The sequence below is a fragment of the Peromyscus leucopus genome, chromosome 17, assembly GCF_004664715.2.
Source record: "Peromyscus leucopus breed LL Stock chromosome 17, UCI_PerLeu_2.1, whole genome shotgun sequence".
In the NCBI taxonomy this organism is placed as follows: Eukaryota; Metazoa; Chordata; class Mammalia; order Rodentia; family Cricetidae; genus Peromyscus; species Peromyscus leucopus.
The window spans coordinates 2,614,134-2,639,538 of NC_051077.1; the positions used below are offsets into that span (position 1 = coordinate 2,614,134).

General features: G+C 50.1%; 1 protein-coding gene across 1 annotated transcript in view; it reads right to left on the minus strand.

Annotated features, from left to right (window-relative positions):
• Positions 1 to 25,405, minus strand: part of Tubgcp3 (tubulin gamma complex associated protein 3) — a 59,022-nt gene that overhangs the window by 20,789 nt on the left and 12,828 nt on the right. Inside the window, exons 4-16 of the mRNA XM_028881296.2 lie at positions 23,716 to 23,793; positions 22,853 to 23,064; positions 20,882 to 21,054; positions 18,951 to 19,069; positions 18,217 to 18,342; positions 15,232 to 15,300; positions 14,786 to 14,918; positions 13,398 to 13,564; positions 5,683 to 5,793; positions 5,301 to 5,409; positions 3,614 to 3,803; positions 1,390 to 1,525; positions 552 to 620 (exon numbers count right to left, since the gene is read on the minus strand). Coding sequence (XP_028737129.1) covers positions 552 to 620; positions 1,390 to 1,525; positions 3,614 to 3,803; positions 5,301 to 5,409; positions 5,683 to 5,793; positions 13,398 to 13,564; positions 14,786 to 14,918; positions 15,232 to 15,300; positions 18,217 to 18,342; positions 18,951 to 19,069; positions 20,882 to 21,054; positions 22,853 to 23,064; positions 23,716 to 23,793 — 1,692 coding nt within the window. The remainder of the gene's footprint in view (positions 1 to 551; positions 621 to 1,389; positions 1,526 to 3,613; positions 3,804 to 5,300; positions 5,410 to 5,682; positions 5,794 to 13,397; positions 13,565 to 14,785; positions 14,919 to 15,231; positions 15,301 to 18,216; positions 18,343 to 18,950; positions 19,070 to 20,881; positions 21,055 to 22,852; positions 23,065 to 23,715; positions 23,794 to 25,405) is intronic.

The window sequence follows — 25,405 nt, forward strand, 5'->3', positions numbered from 1 at the left end:
TGGGGTTCTGTGGTCAGGAGGACTCACTCAATCCTAAAGAAAGGCGGCTTAACGCAGACATGTAAAGACAATCCCCCAGGCAAGCTTCTGTGACGGGGCAGGAGAAATGGTCCTCCTTCTTCACACACGAGTGGAAGGGCCGTGAACGCTGTGACAGCTACCGACTCATCTGCTTGAATGAATGCTAAATATCCAATTTCATCTAAGTACGAAAAATACGATTCCCCGAAAACACACTTTATGCTTCCTTCCAAATTATCCTAAATTAGTTGCCACAGTCTAAGAATAATGGTGTAAAATGAACAATGCGTTTATGAAGCACTTGCTGAAACCTGTGACAGAACAAATGATATTTCTAAGAATTCTTAAAATAATAGAGCATTTCAGCTTTCATTAATAATTATCTGGCTTAAGCAACTCATTCAGTGGGCATATCCTAAGAGCACAATTACTTGGAACCTTAGTTTTTAGACAAGAAAGCCAGTTTGAAATGATAAAATGTCCAGCAATCCAGCAGCTGTGAATACCACACGAGGACACAGATGACTTACGGTGGCAATTGGTCCGTCGACGTGGTAATCCAGGCTAAAGACATCCCATCCAGTGTCACCTGGAGACACCTGCAGTGATAAACAACACACGAGTGAAAGGCTTGTACTTACCGCTGAAGAACTTGCTAACCACTCAAGGAAAGCGTGGTAAAGTAAGGGACAGGGTCACACCAGGCAGTGCTCTGCTGTGCGAGCCAGCGGAGGGCTCCTCCTCACCAGCACAGCACCCACAGTGGTGAGAAGCAGGGCGACACACCACATGTGCGCTGCCAACACTACAGACAGGTTCAAAGTTCAGAACCGTTTTAGGACAAAACCACACGGCCTCCTATCAGGCCCTAAACCTCAAAAGGCCCGTTTTCAAGAGAACCAGTGGGTTCTAGTAGTGACCAGAGATCAGCCAGTAAGGACTCATGTTCACAGCCTCACCTCCAGCACAGCCCTTCTGTCATACCACCACCAGACACCACATCTGAGGAGATGTGGCCCCTGCCTGCTGACCACTCGAATCACCTCCAGTTTACTGCTAAACACCTGTGACGCCCCCATGCTCTGTGGGGCCTGCTTCATGCACAGCGTCTGCCTTGGGAGCTGTCCCCTTAGTGAGACGGTGTGTGACTTAAGCAGGGGAACTTGCCTCCTCTAACACAGGGCAGAGCACACCCAGGATGTTTCGTTTCCAGGAATGACTTACCGATTTGTGCCTGACACAATAACTAGAGAGGACACTGGGACTCAGCTGCCCCCAGCACCCCCACTCCCCCCAGCAGCCTCACACGCCCCCAGCAGCCTCACACGCCCCCCAGCAGCCTCACACGCCCCCAGCAGCCTCACATACCTCCAGCAGCCTCACATCTAGCCTCCTGAGGATCTCTGGGCTGTCAAACTGGGCGTTGGTGGCTCTAACAGCGGTTTCAAGAATCCCCGTCAAGTTATGCTGATATAAAGTTGTTGCTGGGCGAACAAGTTCTGGTCTTAAGAAATGTGTTTAAAATTAAAGTTATTGTTGTTATTTGAAATTTTTTAAATTATGAATTAAAAAAGGTAAAAGTTCAAAAACTAAAAAGACAAATGGGATGGATAAATGTAGTTATAAAAACATTATGGTGCACCCTAGCATCCACCCTGTGGTCTCAGGTAGGTTTCTTAGAAGCCCTTTCAAGTACAGCTCCAAAACCCTATGGTACCCTGGTGTGGAATAATCCTCTTACACACTGTAAACATTTGTCACTTGAACTGGTTTAATGAAACGCTGATTGGCCAGTAGCCAGGCAGGACGTATAGGTGGTCCAACCAAACTAAGAATGTTGGGAAGAGGACGGGCGGAGTCAGTCACCAGTCAGACACGAGGAAGATGAGAATGTTGTACTGAGAAGAGGTACCAAGACACATGGCAAAACGTAGATAAGAGTTAGGTTAATTTAAGTGTAAGAGCTAGTTAGTAACAAGCCTGAGCTACTTGCTGAGCATTTATAATTAAAATAAGCTTCTGTGTGGTAACTTGGGAAGCAGCTGCTGGGTATTTGGGAGTTGTGGGCGGGACAGAAACTTCTGCCTACAGTACCCACTGTAAAGCCAGCCACTCTGAACACGCACACTATGATTTGGAATATTTTGCTGTCTTCTGAGTGCTTCTTTCTCCTACCTCTGTGCTTAAAATCTATTAAAATACTTTTAACAAACTGTTTCATCAAAAAAAGCTTCATGATATTAACTGCACACAGGGTTGTAGAAAGCACATTTCTTCAAAATACTTAAAACATTAATTTTCATTCAGCTTAGGCTAAAGGTACTTACAATGCTATATACATTTTGATGAAATTTCCCAATTATGACTGGCCTATGGGTAGGATTATTATAATTTCCTACAAGGACTCAATGTCTACACACATATAAAAATCATAGTTCCACAGGCCCACCGGCGCCACACCACCATGCTGTGTTTCCAAACACGAAGCGCCCACTCCTTGATTAAGAGATCACCTCGGGGCCGCCTATGCAGTGCTGGGCAGAGACAAGGGGAAGGCAGGAGAGACTGATGGTCTCCCTTACACTTAAACCTCACCTCTGAGAAGAGAGCGCGGCACTGTCCGGTGACACCCCAGGAGGGCAGAGGACAGCGGGGCCTGCAGTGCTCTCCAGACCTCTCTCTGCACTGCCTGGCTGGGCTGCCCGCACACACGTGCCCACTCTGCACACCCCGCACCCTGTGCACCCCTCCCACAAGCCCCCAGAGAACATCTTCCCTTTAACAGCTCCGTATCACACACGCTACTCTCCAGGAAAGCTGCCCCCTCATTTCTGGTGTGGAAATGCTCTACAGTGTGTGGGAATGCCAAGCGTCCACACCAGCCAGTGGCCAGCTCTAACTCAGGAGCTCCAGGTCAGCACCAACACACTAACTCCCCAGGGGATGAGATGGGACAGCTGGGGACTGGACCTCCAGGGAAGACAGATAAAACTAACTTTGAGGCCACAGGGCCAGAGCATCAGCTTCGTTAGCACAGGCGAGGTGCAAAGGTAACTTGCTATTTTTTTGTCCTAAGAGGAATGTTTAACTGTGTATCCCAAAGGGAACACTGATTCCCAGCAAGTGTCTCAATGAAAACACTGCCCTGCTGTGTCCACACGTGGCCCGTTCCTCATCAGCCCTTCTGGAGCCCTGAGCTACACCAAGTGTGGATGCTCTACAACAGGAGGAAGACCACAGGGAACACAGTGAGAAGGGCAACACTTCTCAATTTAAAATAGGCATTTATCAAATTAACTTCAAATTAAAGCCAAAATTAACTGTGACTATTCCCCAACTCCACCCACTCAGGGAGCTACTGTACATGTCATGGTGCTCTCTGGGACATGAGGCATCCCCCTGAACTCTGCAAGGCACACATCTGATGGTCTGCTGGCAACCAGAGAAGAAAGTAAGGGATTGAAGCCACGAAAATTTTATCTGTGTAGTTTGTTTTAAACACAGACTTTGTAAGAATTCAATTCATTTCCTCCTGATGTCAGGTCTTTATCATGTTAGAGATACTGCACACTTTAAAGATGGAGCTTCTCACTTGAGCAAATCCATTAGGTGTCTTATGAAGTCTCCTTGGCCCAGAAGCAGGTACCGCCGCATGGCCTGCATATGCTCCAGCAAGCTGTACTTCTTATTGAGGACATCCAATAGATATTTGCTGGTTTCAAAATAAGCAGCATCAATTTTCCCTTGAAATGCATTTTCTAAATCTGTGAATAAATCTGCAGCTGTAGAAAACAAAAGGGAAAGGCACACATCCATGTGTAACATGTATCCTAACAAAGGAACAGTAAAGGCATCCATGGAACCAGAGCCAACCATCAGTGTAGACCCCAGCCAGCCAGTCAGTCAGTCAAGGCAAAGCAGTCTGAGACGGAAAGGCCAGCATCCCCCATACCAGGAGCTGGTGCTGGCCCTTGATTTCCAGGAGGAACGTGCCCAGCAGTGCCTGTAAGCTCAAGGGTCACAATGCAGGCTGACATTAAAGGAAGTCTCACTAACGTGTCTCACTAACTGATGTGAGCATCATCTCCTAGCAGGACTAGGAGACTACAGGAGACCACCTACACCTCTTGTGTGTTCCATCATGATGGAATGGCCTTCACTCCAGCACTATAAAGGGTCTTCTGACTCCTCTTCCATCTCTTAAACACAGTCATCTTCCCCGAAGCCGGCTCTGGATCCCACCTCTCTCCCAGGACCACCTGAGAGGTTACAAGTCTGCACACAAGCCACCTGCGTGGGATGCTGCACTCTCAGGAAATGCAGAGGCCGCCTCCTGACCTCAGAAGCCCTTGCCACAGGTCAGCCTTGTCCTTAGCCATCGTGGAGATCAGGGGCTCCCCAAACCTCTTGGCTGGAGTTTTCACACACCACTTCCATACAGCATGCAGAGTTAACGGAATCAAGATGGCGGGAGTCTGGGGAGCACTGGGGCCAGCAGGCCGCGAGGAGAGGACAGGCGGAGGCAGGAGGAGCGGCCCCCACCCGCCAACAGGGAGCAGCGGCCCAGCGCGGGCAGAGCGGACCTCCGCAGTCTGCGTCGTGAGCTGACCCTGCCTTCTCATCCGCTGCATTCGTTCACTGTCTGTTTCTCACGAAGCGGGTAAAGCCATGCGCATTACTAAGGAGGAAGCGGTTAACTCGGCTCCAACGCTGCTGTCTCACTCATTTTAAAAACTGAACACCCACATGGCCACATTGTGTCACAGGTGTACACATATGCTCTGTGTGAAGGTGTGTTAGTGATCCAAGTCATCTACAGATGCTACAGGTTATACGGATCACCACCACCAGGTCACCACCACTGTCACCACCAGGTCACCACCACTGTCACCACCAGGTCACCATCACTGTCACCACCAGGTCATCACCACTGTCACCACCAGGTCACCATCACTGTCACCACCAGGGTCACCATCACCACTGTCACCACCAGGTCACCATCACTGTCACCACCAGGGTCACCACCACTGTCACCACCAGGTCACCATCACTGTCACTACCAGGGTCACTACCACTGTCACCACCAGGTCACCATCACTGTCACCACCGGGGTCACCATCATCACTGTCACCACCAGGTCACCATCACTGTCACCACCAGGGTCACTACCACTGTCTCATACTCACCACCTCACACTATCGTCACCACACCTCCATCACCATGCCCAGCCATGGTCACTGTCCCCATCCCTTCCGTCACCACCCTCAAAAGGACCGTACCGTCACGGGGTGACTCCGCAGACTTGGTCACAGCTATCATTTTTGTGGTTGGTGTCTGATCGTGACAGACTTGGTGCAGGAAATTGATGGACTTTCCTATCAAAAGGACCTAGAAAGGAAATAAGCTATGATTACTTTTGTACAAAAGTTAGGATCCAAACATCTCAAATATTCACACGTTTCGTATCAGCTACTGAATTAAAACCACAGGACCCGAGCATCGCATCCTTATAAGTGAGTTCAGGAGCTCAAAAACACACGGGGAAGTGTACATCAGCACAGTCCACAGCAAAACACAGCGAAAGCGTCTTTACTGCACATCAGTCTGCGTCATACAGTTCAAGTGCTCTGAGCACAGCAGTGTCCTCCGGCCCAGCCCTACCTTTCTAGACTGGTCCATCGTGATGAAGGAAGGGATCATCGACTTCCTCAGCGTGTACTTGTCATGCCACAGTCGGTCGGTTTTAACGGTCGGATCTGACGCCACGAAAAACTAAGAGTAAAAGAACACTGAGCATTAGAAATAGTTGTGAAAAATATTAGTGACTAGTAACAAAAGAAATTATTATAGCTATTCTCTAAGTAAGTTATTCAGACACTAGGAGTCCACTCACTTATACAATACACTTGTTTGACAAAGCATTCTGGACAGAAAGCTAAGTTGATTATGTTCCCAGACATTTAAAACCAAATTACAACAAAAACAAAGTGCACTTTCCTTGGAGACTTAGGAGCGAGCCTCAGCACGAGCATGAACGAAGCTTCTCCCTGGCAGCCTCCAGGACCCATGTCCTGAGGGCTTCTGCATGCTCATGGAGTTCTGAGCATGGAGTCAACATGGAATTCCAGAGCATTCTTAGCACTCACTGGGTTCACCTGCTCTGCCCGCCTCCACTTCAGAGCAGCCCAGCACGGGCTGGGTCAGCAGCACACACACGAGCACATACGCAGCACACAAACCGCCACCACAGCAGTGCCCACAGCACACGGTCAACTGTGCAAAGGCCAGTTACAGTCAACCGGCCAAGGGGCACTAGAGGGGGAGACTTTCCCCCGTGACTCTCATCGTCCCCCTCCCACACCCACAGCCTAGAGAGGGCTTTCTGTAGCAGGGAAAGACCCAGCTGCCATTGTGATTGCTCCAGTTTATCCACGCCACTTCCACGTTAGCCACAAGGCGGAGTACCACTGCTCTGATCCTACCAACTGGCTTTCTGGAAGCAGAACTGACGGGTGAGGGATGTTCAGTTTGTACGTATGACACCACACACATCTCCAAAGCCTGTGCAGCTAGCAGCCCCACCAGCAGGGGACCCTGCATTCTTTCTTCACCCTTAGCTAAACAAAGTTAGTATACCGCCACAGTGCGGTGCTTTCCTCCTGTGGACTGTCCTTTCTGTCTCTAGCCTACCTTTCTATCTCAACTTTCATTAGTAAACAGAGTCTTCATACATTATACGTACATCACATACATTACAAATTTCCAAAGTGAAGCACTTGCCAGTGTTGGCAGTATGTTCTGTGCTTTTTATTTGCCTATTCTGTCGTTGTTACAGTCTTGGGCTTCCCGACTCTGATGCTATCTCCCCATTTCCAGATTACAGAAATAACCTTCCATCTACTTTACCATTTTACTTTCATTAGTTTGTATTATTGCTATTATTAGTTATTCTAAGTAAAATATTATCTTTTATTGGCAAAATCTTTTTGATTGAAGTATCGTGTCCTTCTAATATGCTATTAATATGTCAGAGGCTTTCTGGGATGGTGCTGCACATCTTCAATACTAACAACCGGAAGGCAGGCAGATCTCTGCAAGTATCCAGGCCAGCCTGGTCTACCCAGTAAGATCCTGCCTCAAAAGTAAACAAACAAATAAACAAACAAATAGCTTGAAACTATTATATTTATTTATATTTATTAGTTCTAACAGTGGTTTTTCTTGGGTTTTCCATTTAGACAATCACACAATTGATGAATAAAGCCAGTTTTGTTGGGAAAATGTTAAAAAGCATGTGAATATGTCAATGATCTATAATGATCATATAACCATTAAAAATAAAGTTTCTTTCATATCCAAGGACATGAGGAAAAGCACTAATCTTTCCAGGAAAAACAAAATGCAAATTTACATTTACAAATATAGGCCAGACTAATAGCTAGTCAGGATTTCAAAGAACATTTTAAGAACCTGGTGAAGAAGAATTTAATGTCAGAAAGTGACACTCATTTATCTTCTTCTAAGAAAAAATTATGTGTGACATGATAAACAGTCCAGTTGAAACAGAGTAAACACAAATATTACCTACTCATGATCAGATTACTAACACTTTAACTTTTTCTGTTAGATGTGTTTATACTATCAAAACTTTTAAATTGCACAAATAATTTGTGAATTAGAAAAACTTTAATAATTGATACCAGCTAACCATTCTGTTGTTTTGGTTTTTTTAGATAGCGTCATTCTCTCAGAGCAATCAACAGTTTTTCTTCAGTAGAAATCCACTGCCCAGCTGTGTAACAGTCAGTAACGATGAGTCTCCCACTTGACTTTGTAGGCCAAGCTTACGAATGTTGGTGTTCTTGTGACCACAGAGAAAGGTCATTTGCTTTCAACTAACTCATCTATCTTACACCCTTTTACTGTATATTACCTTCCCAATTAAAAACATATAACCATGGCATCTTGGGGAAATAAACACTCTGCTCTGATGAGGTTATCATGCAACACGTACTGAAATTAACCCTGAGGAAAACAAGGAAACGTTACAACCCCCCCACCCCCAACCCCCCCTCGAGGGCCTCTCCGGTTTCCATCTCTGTGCTGCAACTGCCCTCTGGCTTGCCATTCCACAGATTAGATTAATTGCATATAAACTGTATTTCTGTTATTCACTTAAACACAAGAGCTAGGTCTTACAGACAGCACACCAATTTATCCTGATGGCTGGAGTGTAGCGGGGTTTCTATCAGTGTGAACAATAAGAAATTTTAATTTAAACCATAAAAAACTCCCAGACAATTCAGTCATCTTTGGAAGTCATGAACACATTGCTTCATCTGGGGCACAGGAGCGTGCAGTCACTCTACGAGCAGCTAGTAGTGAGCACAAAGGGTGTACTCATCTCTAGAATATAATGAACTCTGTGAGACATATATGGTGGCGGAGGAAAGAACCAAGGTCAGAATATAATTGCAATAAGCCTTCATTATATTGATGTATTTTCCCCTCAAGGTCCTTTCATTTCTACCATTATGTCAAACACAGAAAGAATCTAGGGGAAAAAAATAAAATGTCATTGTACCCTGATTTCTCATTAACTGCTAGACAAATGTGCACTCCCCACCCCCAAAACGGGAGCAAAGGGGACATTTTCTTAGCATGCAACTTAGTTCCTAGGAATCAGATACAACAGCACAGGACCACAGAAGCTCCCACACCAATGTGCCTGCTATGGAAGCCAGGACTCCAGCTTTGTCCTGAAGCTCACAGCACCTTCAAAGGGGGCGCAATCCAGTCAGCTAGCTTCCCTGTGTCACAAAGGTCACGGACCAGGCAAACTCTCCAGGTACAGTATTTCAAAGGGCACCAGACTGATCCTTCGCTAATTTTATCCTGAAGTATTTAGTGTGTTTGATGTGAGTGGAGCTGTTTTATTTCCTGTTTGCAACGTTTACTGAGTATAGAGAAACACAAGGAATTCTGCCCGACTGGTGGGCTGCTAGTTTGAGAACCTTAGTGTCAGACGCAGGTGTACCCCCTTTCCAGTGCACATCTGCACAGTGCATGCTGGGGGTTTCTGGACGTTAAGATCATGTCATCTGGAAAGGGTAAGTGCACTTCTTTTCTCCCTGACTGGATCTCTTCATTCCTGTGCTTCAGTGTGCACTCGGCACAAGGCCGAGGAGGGGTGGTGACGGTGGAGTCCTTGTCTTGGTCCTCACCCAGGGAGAAGGCAGACGACAGCCTCATTAGCTGTTACTGTTTCAAAAAGGTTCCTTTCTGGTCCAGGTTTCAGCATTTTGTCACCAAACTGTTCTCTAGCATGAACAGAGTAGATTGTGTCCCTACACGATTACCATGGCTGTCACACTGGTGGACTATGGTCACACCTCTGTATTACTGGGATGAATCCCCTTGTTACAAGAGCGTTCTCAATACGCTCCTGAATTCTGCATCCTGGTATTTAGTGGAGGCTTTGGGCCCATGTGTGTGTCTTGTGTGGTGCTACAGTGGCCTCATACAACAGACTTCACGCTCCTTCCCACTGTACATCCTAGAGTTTGAGAAGGCCCATGGAGCATCTGTACAGAAACTCCACCGTACCAAGCCATCTTCTCATCACCGCTTTTCCTCAGGGAATTTCTCCATCACTGACGGACCCACTGACCTGCTGGAGGTCTGTGTACATTCCTGTTTCTTCGTGAATCTGTTTGGGCAAGTCTGCATTCTGGGGAATCTCGGGTTTTACTGAAGAGGAATCTCTTCTTTCTCCATTTCTGCTTGAGACTCTGACTGGCTGCAGAACTCCCAGTGATGTTAGTCCACACACCCGCCACCTTCTGGCCTTCTCGTGGAAAGGCAGCTGCTGGAAGACTGTCTCCGTCTCTGGCTCTCTGCAGTTCATTATAACATGTCTGGCTGCTCTTGGACCTCTTCATTGCGTCTCTCGTGGACTGAACACTGATAATGAGGATTTTGCTCATCAGTTCCAAGCCGCAGACTCAAGCTGTCTCTTCCCTTCCCCCCTTGGTCCCCTGTCTGTCAAGCTGGACAGCCTCGTTTCACTTCCCGGCAGTGGGTGTGTCTCGTCTCTCTGCTCCAGTCCGCTGTAGAGCAATCTTAGATGGTCTGCTGTGAGACAATGGCACAGGTAAGACAGGAAGGCTCATCCCGGTCACAGTTCACAGGTCCGTCCACAGTGGCAGGCAGCGGCAGAGCTGTCTCTGTCCCCCTGTTGTGGAGCCTGGGCCCCCAGCCCGCCTCTGGGGTGCTGCCGCTCACATCCTAACTCGTCCTCGCTGGGCTCTCCTTCACAGACACACCCAGGCGGCTGTGCTTTACCAGGGCTCCTCGGCCACTCAGGCTGACCATGAAGACTGAGCACAGGAGTCAGGCAGTTTTCAGCTCAGTTTCTCTTGGCCGGTGTCTGCACCCGCATCTGAGGGCTGGAGAAGCATTTCCTGTGCAGGTATTCCATAAACTACAGTGACTGCACAGCTCATATACAGTCACTGAAGACATTCGATTTCACAATCAAATTATAACTCACTCTGGCCCTGCTGAAGAATTAGCCTACGCAAGGACTAAAGAGGCAAAACCCTCAAGCTTGTATTACACAACAATCAAATACACAATGTAACTCTCTAACCTACTGACTCTGTATGGTAAATCTACCATTTGCAGTTAGAGATAATCTTCACGAAAGTGACTTAAAACTTACACGAAAACTGTTTATAGAGTTCACCAGACAATGACGGACATCAGGGATCTATACTCAGGGACAGCAGATGGCCACATGTCACCCGACAGTCGACCTGAAACAGGCGTGGGCAGATCCTGCCACTTGCCGCTCGCCTCCCTCTGGCCCCGAATGCACTCAACAGGCCGAACGTTATGCAGATCTAGTGAGGCAGGACCCAGCAGCAAGGGAGCAGGTTCCAGACACAGCAGCGTGGACTTCGAGGACAACACGACAACCCCACAAAGACCACACTGCACCCACCCTCACCAGGCGTCACTCACCAACAAAAGGAGCCGGGCAAATGAGCACCAGGGTCAAAGGGTCACTGGGCAAAGGACCTGGCAGGCAAACCGGGGACCCTGATCTTGTGGGTGCCTGTGTGAATTCAGGGGTTATGCATCAGCATCAGACCATAGACTCTGGTGTGGGGAGGTCTGAGAAGACTGATGAGTCAACGCAGTGACACTGTAGATGTCAGGTAACCCTGGGGAAGGACCCAGGGGACGTTTGCAGAACTCATGGGACTTCTCTAGAAATTTTAAATTAAGGAAAGCATGAAAAAATAAAATCTTTATCAATGGGACAAGAACTGAGGTTACGTTTGTTGAGTGACAAGATGAACCAATTCTACTGAACTCAACAAAGATGCTCACTCGGTAACTTTTAAAACCTAGGGCCGAGAGATGGGTCAGCAGGTGAAGAAAAACGAAGCCAGCCTGGCGAGGGCTGCAGAGACCGGGTATGGCAATCACAGAGGATGGAAGTTTGATACTCACCACCCACAGTGGATGGCTCACAACTTCCTATAACTCCAGCTCCAGGGGGAGCCAAAGCCCTCTCTGGACTCTGTGGGCACCGTCCTTACACACAGAGACAATTTAAAATAAAATAAGGTTCTTTGTTTTCTTTACCTTATAGTCTTTTGCATATATATATGGTTTCCACTTTTGTGTCTGATGGGATTTGTGTGTGTGTGTCTGAATTTTTGTTTCTTGTGTCTTTTTTGGCCTCTCTTTCTTCTGTTTATCCATTTGTTTTGTTCTATTCTGGCATGTTTTTTTTCCCCCCCTTTGGTTTTTTGAGACAGGGTTTCTCTGTGTAGATTTGGATCCTGTCCTGGATCTCTCTGGCATGTTTTTTATCGTATTTTATTATTATTTTCTAGATGCCCATTTGTTTTCTAGTGAGAGAGAAAGGGTATGGATTTGGGTGGGAGGGGAGGTAGGGCAGACCTGGGAGGAGTTGAGGGAAGGGGAACCATAATCAGAACATTCAATGAAAAAATGTAGAAAAATAACACCACCATTAAAAACAAACAAACAAAAACCCTGGGTGAAGTAGCACATACTTGTAAGCTGAGTGCTGGAGTGACAGAGACAGGCTGACTCCTGGGGCATGCTGGAGGGCCAGCCTAGTCTACTCAGCAAGTTCCAGGTCAGTGAGAGACCCTGCCTCAAAAGGTGAAGGTGAGCCGGGTGGTGGTGGCACACGCCTTTAATCCCAGCACTCGGGAGGCAGAGGCAGGCAGATCTTTGTGAGTTCGAGGCCAGCAGCGAGATCCAGGAGAGGCACCAAAACTACACAGAGAAACCCTGTCTCGAAAAACCAAAAAAAAAAAAAGGTAAAGGTGAAAGTTGTCTGTAGAGCAAATGCATGAGACTAACTTGCGCTTCCACACACATGCGTGCACGTGCGCACAGACACACACACATACACACAGGCACACACATGCACAACACCCCCACACACATACCCACCATAAATCAGACCTTAAAGTCACCCATGTTCCCAGCAGCCAGGTGTCTTCAGAAGATGACCCCAAGAGTATACCATACCACATCACAGTAAATCAGTGTCTGTATCGCACATTTCAGAAATCCAGAAAGAAGTCTGGGCATGTAGCTTAGTGGTTGAGCATTTGTCTAGCATGCATGTGGCCTGGATTCAACCTCTCCTCCCCACAAAAAAAAATGCCTCTCCTGCACCCACTTCCATGGCAAACACTGGAGTTTTCGTGATGAATGCTGTATTTAGCGTGGCATCTAAATATTTCTTAACCTCTTAGCATGTGTTAACATATGATACAACTTTTATCGGGTTCCTGTCTTTCAATTCCTTAGTGCTACTGACAACACTTTTGGGTGTGATGTCCCTACCCTGGTCCCCAACAACTGCGAAGTCCTCTGGGGTTTGCTGCATGGTTCTGCATGCTGCATCACACCGTAACTACCTACGTTTCAAGAGGAACATAAGCACAAATGCCCTCGCTTGCTGCATTCAAACCAACAGCACAGCTGACCAAGCTTATGAAATGACCATGTGAAGAGACGGCTCCCCAGAGCTGTGTCACCAGGCCGTGCTCCGTCAGTCAGCGAGGGAGCACCGGCATGCAGCAGCATGCAGCAGCATGCAGCAGCATGCACTTCCACCTGGCTGAGCTCCCAGCACCGGAACTGGGAGAGCAGCTTCCCCTAACCTCACGACTGCACTGATCACAAAGCGCAATGCCAAACGTGAATGGCCTTCCAAGGAGGTGAGGCACAGTCCTGGTCAGAGGAATGGTAACGGTTGAGGTAAATCACACTGGAGAAGGCGACGCCGGCGTCCCCTAACCCCGAGTCTTGGTACCTACTTCATGGTAAGTGTCCTCCAGCTCCCCGTCGTAGATCCACCGGTAGAGGAAGCTGAGGACAGGGTGGGACACTAGGCTCAGAATGTGCTGCACCAGGGACTTCATGTAGGGGTCTCCTGTCTTTGTGTAGGCATGGACAGCAGAGGCCAGCTCGCCCCCTTTCCGTCCTAGGGAATGAGGCAAAAATACACAGAAATAAATTTGAATTCATGGCACAAACCAATCCCATGACACTAAACCAACGACAGCCAAGCAGCAGAGACAAGTGCATCTGCTCTCCTGAGTCAGTGAGAACTTCTCATATTTAGCAACAGCAGCAGCGATGTGACGCAGCAAGGCCCAGGCATCGGGATTCAGTGGCTGGCTTTGCACACTCAAGCAGGAGTCAGCCAAGGAGTTTTTCAGTCATAAAAGTGACCAAAAGTGAGCAGCTGCCCAGTCTAGACACTCGAAATCCACAGTTCACACTGGAGTGCACCACACACCATAGTATCCACGAAAAACAAAGGTCTAAGGAGCAATGGGGACAAGACTCGGGGTGTGGCACACAAGGCCAACTCCCTGCCAGTGGTACTGCAGCCTGGCACGGCTCGGCAGGTGGGGCCCAGGAGGACCCTGCGGGCCGCACAAGCGGCAGAACGGCTCCCGGCAACGCAAGCAAGCATAGTGGTCAGTGCTGCATCAGAAGCTGGGGGTTCTACGCGGCCTCCAGTCTTACACAGAGAGGCTGATAAGCCTAGGAACTCAGGAGCAGTTCTTACAACAACATCTGCCAAAGACCAAACAGGACGGACAAACTGCTGCAAGACAGCTGCAGGGGTCAGTGGCCAGTACCTACTGCAGAGGTGAGAAACCCAGAGGGAAGAGGAATGATGGCAGGGACCCAGCTGGGGAGGGATGTGGTGAGGAGGAATGGGGCAGTGGGTTGTTCTGTCCCTTCGCTCTGTTTCACAGAATTACCAGGGTGAGGGAGGCTGCCCCCGGATCGTATGTGGTGAACCTGGACTCCGGGGCGCTCAAGTTCAGGTCCTGGGCAGCTCAGTGGGGGAGGTAGGGTGGCAGCAAACAGTGCAGAGCATGGGAAGGCAGAGAAGGCTGTGAGGAAACGCGTGCAGGCAGGGCACAGGTAGGCGTGTCCCTGGCAGGCAGCCCACAGAGCTGCCTCTGGTCACCAGATGCACCCTCTCCCCAGTTTCATCTCGGGGGCGCCCTGAGAGCCTCAGGCTAACAAGCAGACCACACTGGTGCCAGGTGACTTTCCCTGCAAGCCTGTATCTATTATCTGTGTTCACTGAGTGTACCCTCAAGCAGAGCAGAACCCCGGGCCCTGCCGACAAACAAGTTTGGCACTCAAGTCTAGAGGCACAGAAAAGAGGAACTCAGAAGACCTTGGCAGTGATCTACCAGCGCAGCGAGGGTCTTTAGTCGTATTTTGGGGTCGTATGTCCAGACCAGGAGGCGCCGCAGTGTGAGGCTACTCTCTAGTCCCAAATTCACACCCTGATCGTCCTCTAGCTGGAGCTAAAAAACAACAGGGAAAGGTTAAACAGAAGTAACTGAGTACAAGCCGTCAGCCCTAACCCACACAAAGTGAATCTAACAACAAGGTCAAGGTCCCTCTGGGAAACTGCACATGCTCAGGCTGCACACAACGAAGACGTCACATGGCAGCCAGGACCCGGAAATGAGCAGTTCACTGGCTCTGGGATGCAGTGAACAAATCTTGGATTGCAGACGTGGTTACTCCTGTATGTGTATGAAAGAACAAAATCCCCTCTACCGTGTGCATTTTCTAACTCTTGAGAACCTGGCGGATTCCAAGGGAGGCGCTTACCTGAGAGTGCAGAACAGAGAGGAGTCTGTAGTACTCTTTGAGCTCCTGATGCAAGGCAGCACAAAAGCTCTGTGTGGGAGGGAGAGAGCGGGGTTAAAGCAGGACCATGCACACACAACGGCTCACTCTGTGCGGGAGGAGACACCTTCCCAAGGAGCTCAGCAGAACTGAAATCCTGGACCTGTGGCGTCTATTCTAATAACAAAAAGCACAAACCTTGCAGAAGAGAAATGGAGATGTGAAAGGTTTTCATGAAGCTAAAAATGTGGTCACTTTAGAGGATGGCCCTTTAAGATGGTGGCGTTTCTAAGTTTTAGAGCTACAGTAACTTTCTTGAATGCTCTTCCAAGCATTAGGAACTTCCCAGCCCGTTTTGACCCGGCTTACTTTCCCACTCAGTGCACTGACCACTTCTCGCTGCATCTCCCTGAACTAAATGCACACTCTCAGAAGCAGTAAAGAAGAGCCCCACTGGCCTACAGTCCAGTGCTAAGTCCTCTTGGCATGAACCCAAGGCTATAAACAGAGCACACAGCCCAAAGCCTGCATTGCAAGACAAGCCACCATAAACACACTAGCAAGGCTAAAATCTATCCTCTTTAAATTAATATGCAGCTCCATGGTTTCCCACACACCTTATGCAAAATACAATCTCATAAAGTACAGACTTATTTTACCAGACAGAAACACAAAATGCCCTTTCAGCTATAAAGATGAACATAAAATGCACATTTTAATCTTCTGTAGCTCTGAAGACGAGCACACCAGTTTTGTGGACACACAGCAATACTTCCAAAGTCAGACTTGCAAGACGAACTGTCCCAACCAAGGGAACCACAGACCTTGGGAGTGAAATCCTGGGCTCCCGATGAAGGCTGACCCTCCACATTTCCCACCACCATACACACACTCTGCCAGGTTCTATATAAGGAAATAATTTGCACAGGGGCATAGAAGTCCTTACCAAACTATTAAGTTTCCCTAATGTTACCAGAAACAGATGTGGAATTTGTTCAGGTATATCATCACATTCTACAAAGCCGCCACTCAGCCTCCAAAGGACAGAACCACAACCATGTAAGTTTAAAAAATAAAAATAATAAACCGTTTATCAACCGATCAAGAGCTCCAGTTGCAGTGTGCCATGGAGAATGCAAAGCCGCAGACTACGCAGCTCCAATTACAGGTGGTTCCACACCAAACATCCATACAGCAGGGTGCCGTGAGCGCACCTACAGCCAGGGAGCTGAGTGGCTGGCTGGGCTGGGCTGCCTGGGCTGGGCTGCCTGGGCTTGCCAGAAGAGAAGGGAGGCTGAGAATGTACTGGAAGCCAGCATCTCCCTCGGCACAGCTCTGTGCCACCTGGAGTAGGAGATGGGCTCTGCTGCGGCCGCAGAGAGAACGTGCACAGTAACTACCCAGGACACACATCTGACAAGTCATTGATACCCAGAATATATAAAGGATGAAGAAACCTAGAGTCTGATTTTTTAAAGTACAGAATTGGACATTTCTTAGAAAATACAGCCAATGGGCATATGAGGAAATGTTCAAGGCCACTAATCACCAAGGAAATGCAAATCAAAACCTGAGACACAGCCTAACTCCAGAAGAACCACCATTATCAGGGGATGAGGAAGAAGGGGAAGCCAGCACGCTGTGGAGAGGTGGGGGTGGGGAGTGGGGATGGGGACAGGGACGGGGGACGGACAGACACTGTATCAGCTATGCAGAGGCTCCTCAAATAACTAAAAGTGGAACTTCCAGGTGCCAACACCCAGGACCTATGTCCAAAGGACACAGAGCCAGCGTGCTGAGGGGAGGGCTGTTGGGCATCCATCGCTGCAGCACAATTCACAGCAGCCACACGTGGAAACTCACTGGATCCCACTCCACCAGAAAGAAGATGCTGTCGTCACAGACAGAATGAAGGGTGGAGAGAGTAAAGACCAGCCCCGCAAAGCCTGCTTTTAGTGTCAGCCCTCAGAAGAAGGGCGATGGCCACCTGGGCAAGTGTCTGGAGAGCAGACAGTACGAGAGGAGGCAGGCAGGCTCAGGACCAGCAGCTAACTATGCACTCTCTCTTCACCTTCCTATTGCAGAAAGGACTAGGGAGAATGGGCAGAATCTGTGCAAAGTGACGTACTGTCAAACGTGAAGCCGGACTTCATCTCTGAGGTCTCACGTCACAGTCACACTCCCGACCACCAGCCACGCTGCCCGTGACACTCCTGACCACCAGCCACGCTGCCCATGACACTCCCGACCACCAGCCACACTGCCCGTGACACTCCTAGTCACCAGCCACACTGCCCGTGACACTCCCGACCACCGGCCACGCTGCCCGTGACACTCCTAGTCACCAGCCACACTGCCCCCTGCCATGCTCCCGGCTAACAGCCACGCTGCCCCTGCTGCCTGTGATCCTCTCGGTAGCTTCAGACATCGCTGGCAGCAATTCCTGCCTAAGAACGTAACTGAGACCAAAGGCACACACCACTAAACCTCTGCAAGAGGCCGGGACTCTGGAAGAACCCCACGCTCACTTTATATCTGCTGCTCCCCTCAAGATCCAGCAGTGTGTGTGGGGTGGGGGGGGCTGCTTCAAGTGACATGCAGGTCCATCAGTGCCCCAGCCACGGCCATCCAAGCGTGAGAGCTGCAGGTCCCTGCTCCCCACAGCCGCAGCACCGGAAATGTGGGGCGCCTGAAGATCTGGCCATACTCCCAGGGCCCTTCCTTTCCCCCAGGCGGCAGTGATGGCTACAGGGCCATCTTCGAAGTCCCGACCTCTCCCCAGCTCATTCCTCTGACCTCCCTCGGCCATCCCCTCACCAGCTCCGAGTCTGCCTGTTCCCAGTGGACTCTGGCTGACAGCATCACCAGTCACCAAGGACACTTTCCTCAGGAAGAGCCCTGACCGTGAATTTCACATGCAAGCCTTAAACAGATTAAGCACGTCAAACCTAACAATGATGAACACACCTGGCCTACAAGTCCAAAGGAGCGGTCCAGGCTCCTCTGGTCCGCGTATTTCCTGATTTTGTTGTGTAACCATCCCAGCTCAGCAAGCCGGACTGCCGTGTCCCTCAAAGATTTATTTAAGTTTGCCTGAAAAGGAAGCACACCAGAGGTCACAACTCATCATCAGCCCCAGGCACTCGCTCTAACCGTCTCACCTCAACCCCCCAGCACGAGGAAGTTAGAAGGAAGGACACGGTGCGAGGACCGAGGACGCCAGGCTCCTGCTGTGTCACCCTGTGGAACAGCATTCTGGGGCGTGCCCGCCGGGACCTTGACAGTCCGCAGAGACACAGGGAGTGATGAGCCCTGCCTGCTGAGAAGAGCCGAGAGCAGAGTCGTCACTCACAGGAGTGGGATGTGGGAGCCTGCGTCAGGAATGCTGGGTCCAGGACAAGACACCACACCGACCTCTGTTTCCTAGGTCCTCTACCCTGCAACAGCCCCATCAGTGACTCATGGGGACCACCAAGCCGGGATGCCTGCAGTAAGAAGCCTGATGACGGACTCCACTGAGTCCTCCTGTCTGAGCACCGCTCGGGACTCCGTGAGTCCTCCTGTCTGAGCACCGCTCGGGACTCCGTGAGTCCTCCTGTCTGAGCACCGCTCGGGACTCCGTGAGTCCTCCCGTCTGAGCACCCTCGGGACTCTGTGAGTCATCCCGTCTGAGCACCGCAGGCAGGACTCTGTCGGCATACCTTGCCTTCCACTTTGTAGCAGTTCTCAGCGCTGTTCATTTTGATATTTTTGCCGTCGATGCCCTGGAACACGTAAAGAATATCCCTCACAAGGGCTGCTTCAGTAACTTCCAATGAGCCTGCAAAGTGATTTTTAAGAAAGTAAGGAACACTCTCCACGGAAAATGACTGATGAGCTGTGTGCTATACATTTGCTCCCAGACCACATACACCATCTCTACTGAGCTGTGAATTAAGTGAGCTCAAGAAGCAAGAGACACATAAGACAGGCAAGGATAGGCTTCCTGAGGGGCGGGGCTCCTGCAGTGTCCTGCTGAGGTCTCTGAAGACAAGCAGCCCCCCGGCCCCCCCCCACCAGCCATCAGACAGATCACAGCACAAACCCACCATAGGGAGTAACCACACAGCAGGGGGGTGGGTAATAACAGCTTATTGCAAGTGATCCTTCTAACACCACCAGAAATGGAGTTGTGGCTCAGAAAAAACATCAGCTTCCTCGGGTCTTCTGAACAAATGCCACAATAAACTTAGGGGGTTAGCCAAAAATGAGCACAAAGAGGAAGAGCAACACCCAGAACCCCAGGATGTCGAGGGAACCCAGAGAGACAGTCAGGAGCAGTCAGCATTCAGAGCCACCACATAGAGTACAGCTTGGGCACATCCTTGGCTGTGGGTAAAACTGCTGCAGTCACCTATCAGGGTAACGGTGTCCTTCAAATCTCCCACGGCATTCTTGCCCATTTCCACCTGTGGTTCAGTCACTAAGCAGCAGCTAAGAGCCGGATGTGAGCCCTGGGCTCCTGTTCTTTCTTTCTCCTGTGCACCTAGACGTGAGCAGGGGAAACTCTCCTGGCATGTACACCAGACTCACTGACTCTTCCGCAGGAGTACACTTTCATTATCCTTAAGGCCTACCTCCATCTTGCTACTTGAAGTCTATCCTGACAGAGGCACTACCCTCCTCCATGGTTGACTTTACAAGCATCTAACCACTTACTTTTAACCTATTTGTAACCCTCTTAAAATGTATCTCTTGTAAGCAGCATGTACTACTCAGACTGGAATTATTCTCAAAACTGTCACTGAAAATAAGTATTTATGCCTTTAACAGGTGCACCTGGGTTAAAGCAGCCATACCACTATTGACCCTGTCTACCCCACTGTCCCTTCTCATTCTCATCTACTTCTTCCAAGTCCCTCTGGCTATGTGGGGAACACAGGCATGCAGGCTGAGGACAATGCACTGGCTTGCGTCACCCGAGTACCCACCTTTACACATGGGGGATAATGTGTAGAGAAGATGACATGTGTGAGTTCCCCATGGGGACAACTGTATGGCCAAGGTTACAAGGACACTGGCCCCTCGGCTGCCCTTAAGGACAGGAGGCGGCAGCCCCAGCCTCGGCTCAGCCTCAGGCCGTGAACCACAGCGAAGCCCATTCTTCAGTACTCGTAACCCACCTGCCCACTACCGCTCTACATGGTCTACGTGAGAAAAGCACGTCCCCCTCGACAGTCTAACAGGATTAAACCTTACGGAGGTCTTCCTCCTCTCACCCCCTCGCAGTCCGGGAACCACACTAAGCACTAACCCCATGACCAGGGCAGACACTGTCCTGCAGAGTTGGATTTGGACATGAGAGGAATCTTCCTGAAGCTCTGAGTGGCTTCCCAGGAGGACAGCAGAATGCAGGAGGGGAGGGGACTGGGACAAGAAGGGAGAGTACAACACAGGGGACGGACAGACAGACAGACAGACAGCCGAGGAGTGGGGGTAGCAGGACTGAAAGCAGGCCACGTGAAGTGACCTCACAGGGCATCTGCCCAGAAGGGACCCTGGTGTCAGTCCATGGAAACTGAGGGACCCTGCAGCAGAGGTCCTGGCTCTGGTGGAGAGTGAAATGGCTTCTGAACGTCAGAACACATCTTACCGCTCGGGTCCCCTTCTCTCCTCGACCTTGCCGTGTTGCGAGAGAGGGCACTTGGGAGGCCCTTGGAGGTAGGGGTCTGGGAAGAGGGCTGATTTGCAGGCAGGGTCCATGCGAGCCGCGGCCCCAGCTGCTGCCGAAGGCCATCACCAACTAGTGCAGCTTGATGAGGCTGCCTAGAGAGAGAGAGAAAGAAACACTTCGGCTTCACACGTCCAGACTGTCCACTAGAGATGAATGTGCCAGCAAGTGTCCTTGTGTTACCACATTAACCACATCAGTGTGTGAGTTGGACCCCGGGAGTCTCCTAACCCGGAGTCCCAGCATGCTCAGCTCCAGGTCCCTCGCTCTGTCCGGGGACACAGACCCAGCATTCAGACCTACTCCCAGGTGGACATCTCATCTGCTGTCCATACTTCTCTTCTTTACTTGAGTTCTCGACAAACACACAGCACACCCACACGGGAGCAGTTGGAAATTCTAAAGCAGCTGTAACGTCAAGCTCCTAGCCTCTCATTCCTTCACCATTTCCTGAGTTGATAGGTTTCAGCAGCTGGGCCCCGTCTCATCCGAGGTCACCACCCCCCACTCCTACTCTCGTATGCATACTATGAAAAGACCCTGCTGTTAATTCACCTGAAAAATACACAAATACATAAATGTAAGGCAAAGTAACCTGGAAAATACATCACGGTCGCTCTGTGAAATTCTAACCTGATGCTGATTTCCAGTGGCAACTGTAACAAAACCACTGCTTCTTGGAACCCTCAAATAGCCACAGGCTCTCAACTGCACCTGCTGCCCTACGGGTGCTCTGGGGACGCCGTTCCCATCCTGCACCCTCAGCTTGAGGAGCACCACCCTCAGCATGAGGAGCACCACCCTCAGCATGAGGAGCACCACCCTCAGCATGAGGAGCACCACCCTCAGCATGAGGAGCACCACCACTCCCATCCTGCACCCTCAGTATGAGGAGCACTGCCATTCTTGTCCTGCACCCTCAGCGTGAGGAGCACCACCCTCACCATGAGGAGCACCACCACTCCCATCCTGCACCCTCAGCGTGAGGAGCACCGCCATTCTTGCACTACCCTCAGTGGGCACAGGCTCAGCTATACTACATGTCTGAAAAGAACTGTAAATGTAAAATAAAATGTCGGCTCAAAATTTCCTGACAACAATAAGCACTCTAAATTCCAAGGTCACAGACGAGAACCTTTCAGCCAAATATGGGCTTTGGGTCAGCAGTAAGTGCTGTTGGAAACTGTTATGGGATCATCACAGAGCAGCCTGTGTGTGGTGCACGTAATCCACAGTCAAGACCTTCTGTGCAATGTTGTAACTCAGAGTGACTTGGGGCTCCACCAGGCTCACATGGAAAACACCAGCTTTTGATACCCATTCTCTGATCACTGCTCCTCTGGAAACTTATCCAGCTCCATCTTGTTATGCTGTGGTCGCCAGGAACGACAATGGCCAGAAGCTAAGCCACCGACAAAAAACGTGTACTTGACAGAAAAGAATCTGAAGGTCCGTTAACCACATGGCCACCTGCTGTCTCAGCCACATAACCAGACCGGATAGAAAGTTAAGACTCCAGACACTGCCTTGTCCTAGCTGCACATCCTGGTTTCCACCCTCTTTGCTCACAGCATCAACTGTGAGTCTGAAAATCACGGCCTGAGGACAATTCACCCTGCACTTCTTAAAAGGGCCTACCTAAAAACCTGGGGACAGATCTGCAACACCAAGACACACACACACACACACACACACACACACACACACACACACACACACACACAAAATGCCCTAGAAACATGGGCAAGACAAACATAAACCCCCAGATGCTACTGGTTCTATCATGTCGTGTGTGTGTGTGTGTGTGTGTGTGTGTGTGTGTGTGTGTGTGTGTGTATGTGTGTGTGTGTGTGTGCGTGCGTGCGCGTGTACATGCAGATGAGCTCAAGTTACCCAGGGAGGAAAGGCTGCACGGGGGTGGGGCCGCTGAGACCACATATGCCGATGCTGCTGATGCCACTGCTGCCCAAGCTGCCGGAGCTCTGTGCCTGTGTGCTGCGGTCCTGGTAGTTCAAGGGGAGGGTCTGAGGCCTGGCGTAGTAGTAAGGTGTCGAGTGAGCATCCCTTGGTAACGCTTGTGCAAATAACGAAGAGTAGCTAGTTACCTGAAATGAAGTGCATTATAAACACACAGGTGAGAAACTGCAGAACAGCTTGCCCTCAGACCTTTCCATTCCTATCGCCATGCTATTTCTGGAATTGGATTTGAATTTCACACTTATTCAAGCAAGTCAACGGAGATGCTTGTGAACGGTCATAATTGACAGGATTAGGTGTTCTCTGAACTCCAACAGAAAACACAAACAAGTTTACAAGTCTATCACAGCTACCTAACGAGGAGGTTGGAACACATGCTGCACCCACACTCCTCAGCTTCCTGCCAGCCAAACCCCTGCAGAACTTTCTGTTGTACTGGACCCTGCAGTGGAAAGAGCACAGGGATTTGCAGCAGGAAGCCACTGGTATGACGACAGTGACATGCGCTCCAACTCCTGGAAGTGGGAGAACCACCCATGGCTTCCCAGCTCAGATGGCCCTGATTTCACGGTGTCAACTCTAACCACCTGGGCTGCTCAATGCATTGTTCCATCAGAATAACACAACTTCCAGACACATCTTCCAGAAACTGCCCTTGGGAATGAAGAAATGACTCGACTCCCAGGCTTCGCAGGCGTTTGCTCTTCTCCTATTATTTTCCTCCCTATGAAAACATGGTAAACTGTCCCACGAGACACGGCTGAGGCCCGCTCACTCACCTTGCCGGTTTGCTTGCGAGGATCCTCACTAAGGTTCAGCAAGAGGTAGAGGATTGACCATTTGTTTTTCAAAACTCCCTGTTTAGATTAAAAATAATATTACAAGAGCTATTACCTTTCCTGTTTTATTATTTATACTTATTTCCAACATAGACAAACATTTTAAAATTCACCTGTGGACATTTAATCAGAGCTCACTTCATGCATCACAAATGGTGCTACCCCTCAGAAGGCTGGAAGCAACACTCTGTAACCAACACCCTCAGGCCCTTAACTCCCTGAAAACAAATCCTGAAGTTACCCTGCTTTGGATTAATAAAACTTAGCAAGCACCGTGGTGATAAAGAAACATTATCAACACCTGTAGATTAAGCTGGCCGTGGTGACACCTATAATCCCAGCACTCAGGACGCAGAGACAAGTGGATCTCTGTGGGTTCGAGGCCAGTCTCATCAATGCGGAGAATTTCAGGCCGCTAAGCGTACATACTGCGACTGTCTCGGGGATGAAAGCGAACTGTTTTTCTTAATTAATGTCTCATTTAGAGCAGAGGAGAGTATTATGGAAAAGAAAAGACAAGGATGGAGAGAGCCCCACCCTGGTGAGCATTTCATTTTTCTAGTAGAAACAGACATGGAGGCAAATTACACATGGAGAGGAATCTCTAGAAATCCAGTCATGAGGAGCAGAAGGCCTAACCAGACCCACGGACCAGCACTGGGGACCCAGGACACTGCCAACATAAGGAAGGAGGACATGGAGGAAAGGAGCCAGGCCGCTCACTGACCTACCCAGGCCCTGGGCCGGCAGTCAAGCTCTGTCTGCCCCACAGACTCTCCCTGGGTTCCATTTCTGTCAGTCAACTGCAGCCGCTGCCATTCAGAAATACCCGAGGGCCACACACTCTGTGCACCACTTCCCGTCTTCACTGTGATGCCCTAAGACTCTCCACCCACAAGGAACCGAGAGCAGACAGATTCGCAGTGCTGAGGGAGGCTCAGACCGGAACCTGGCCGCCGGCTTCCACAGTCGGTGGAGGCAGAGACAAGGACTGCTGCGGGGAGTCATGATGGCGATGGACAGCCCAAAGGGAGAGGCAGGCTGACTACAGACATGTGTGGACACACAGGGGCACAGACAAGAAACAGGAGGAAGGCTCGCTCCATTTAGCTCAGGAGTCATGGTCACCCTCAGTCTCCATCCTCCCCACCCAGCTGCCTCACCAGCCCCACAGCCGGTGCCAGCTGAAGCCCGAGGGCAGCAAGCAATCAACCTGGGAGAACAAAGACTGAATGCAGCCAGGCCAGCCCGCGGTGCTGAGGGCTGAACTCACCAGAGCTGACCCTCGGAGCCAGCCACCCCAGATTCCCACCAGGGCCTTCACACAGACACCCGGCTTCGTGCACCGGGTGTCAGCCGGGTGTTCAGTGTGGACAAACGACATCCCAAAGTGGAGGACTACGAACACAACGGTGTCTGAGGAGTGCGAGCTTACTGGGCAGCCGCCCCTGGCACCTGACACTCACGCACACAGGAGCTGCCCAGGCCTATCCCTGTCTCGTGAGTCCCGGCTGCGCACTGTGCTGCAGCCCCACACGAGCCGCTGCCCTTGCTCCGGGCCACACTGAACTCAGCTCGGAACCCCAGTGCCTTCCACCACACCTGGATCCTCCCTGCTCCAGCTCTGAAG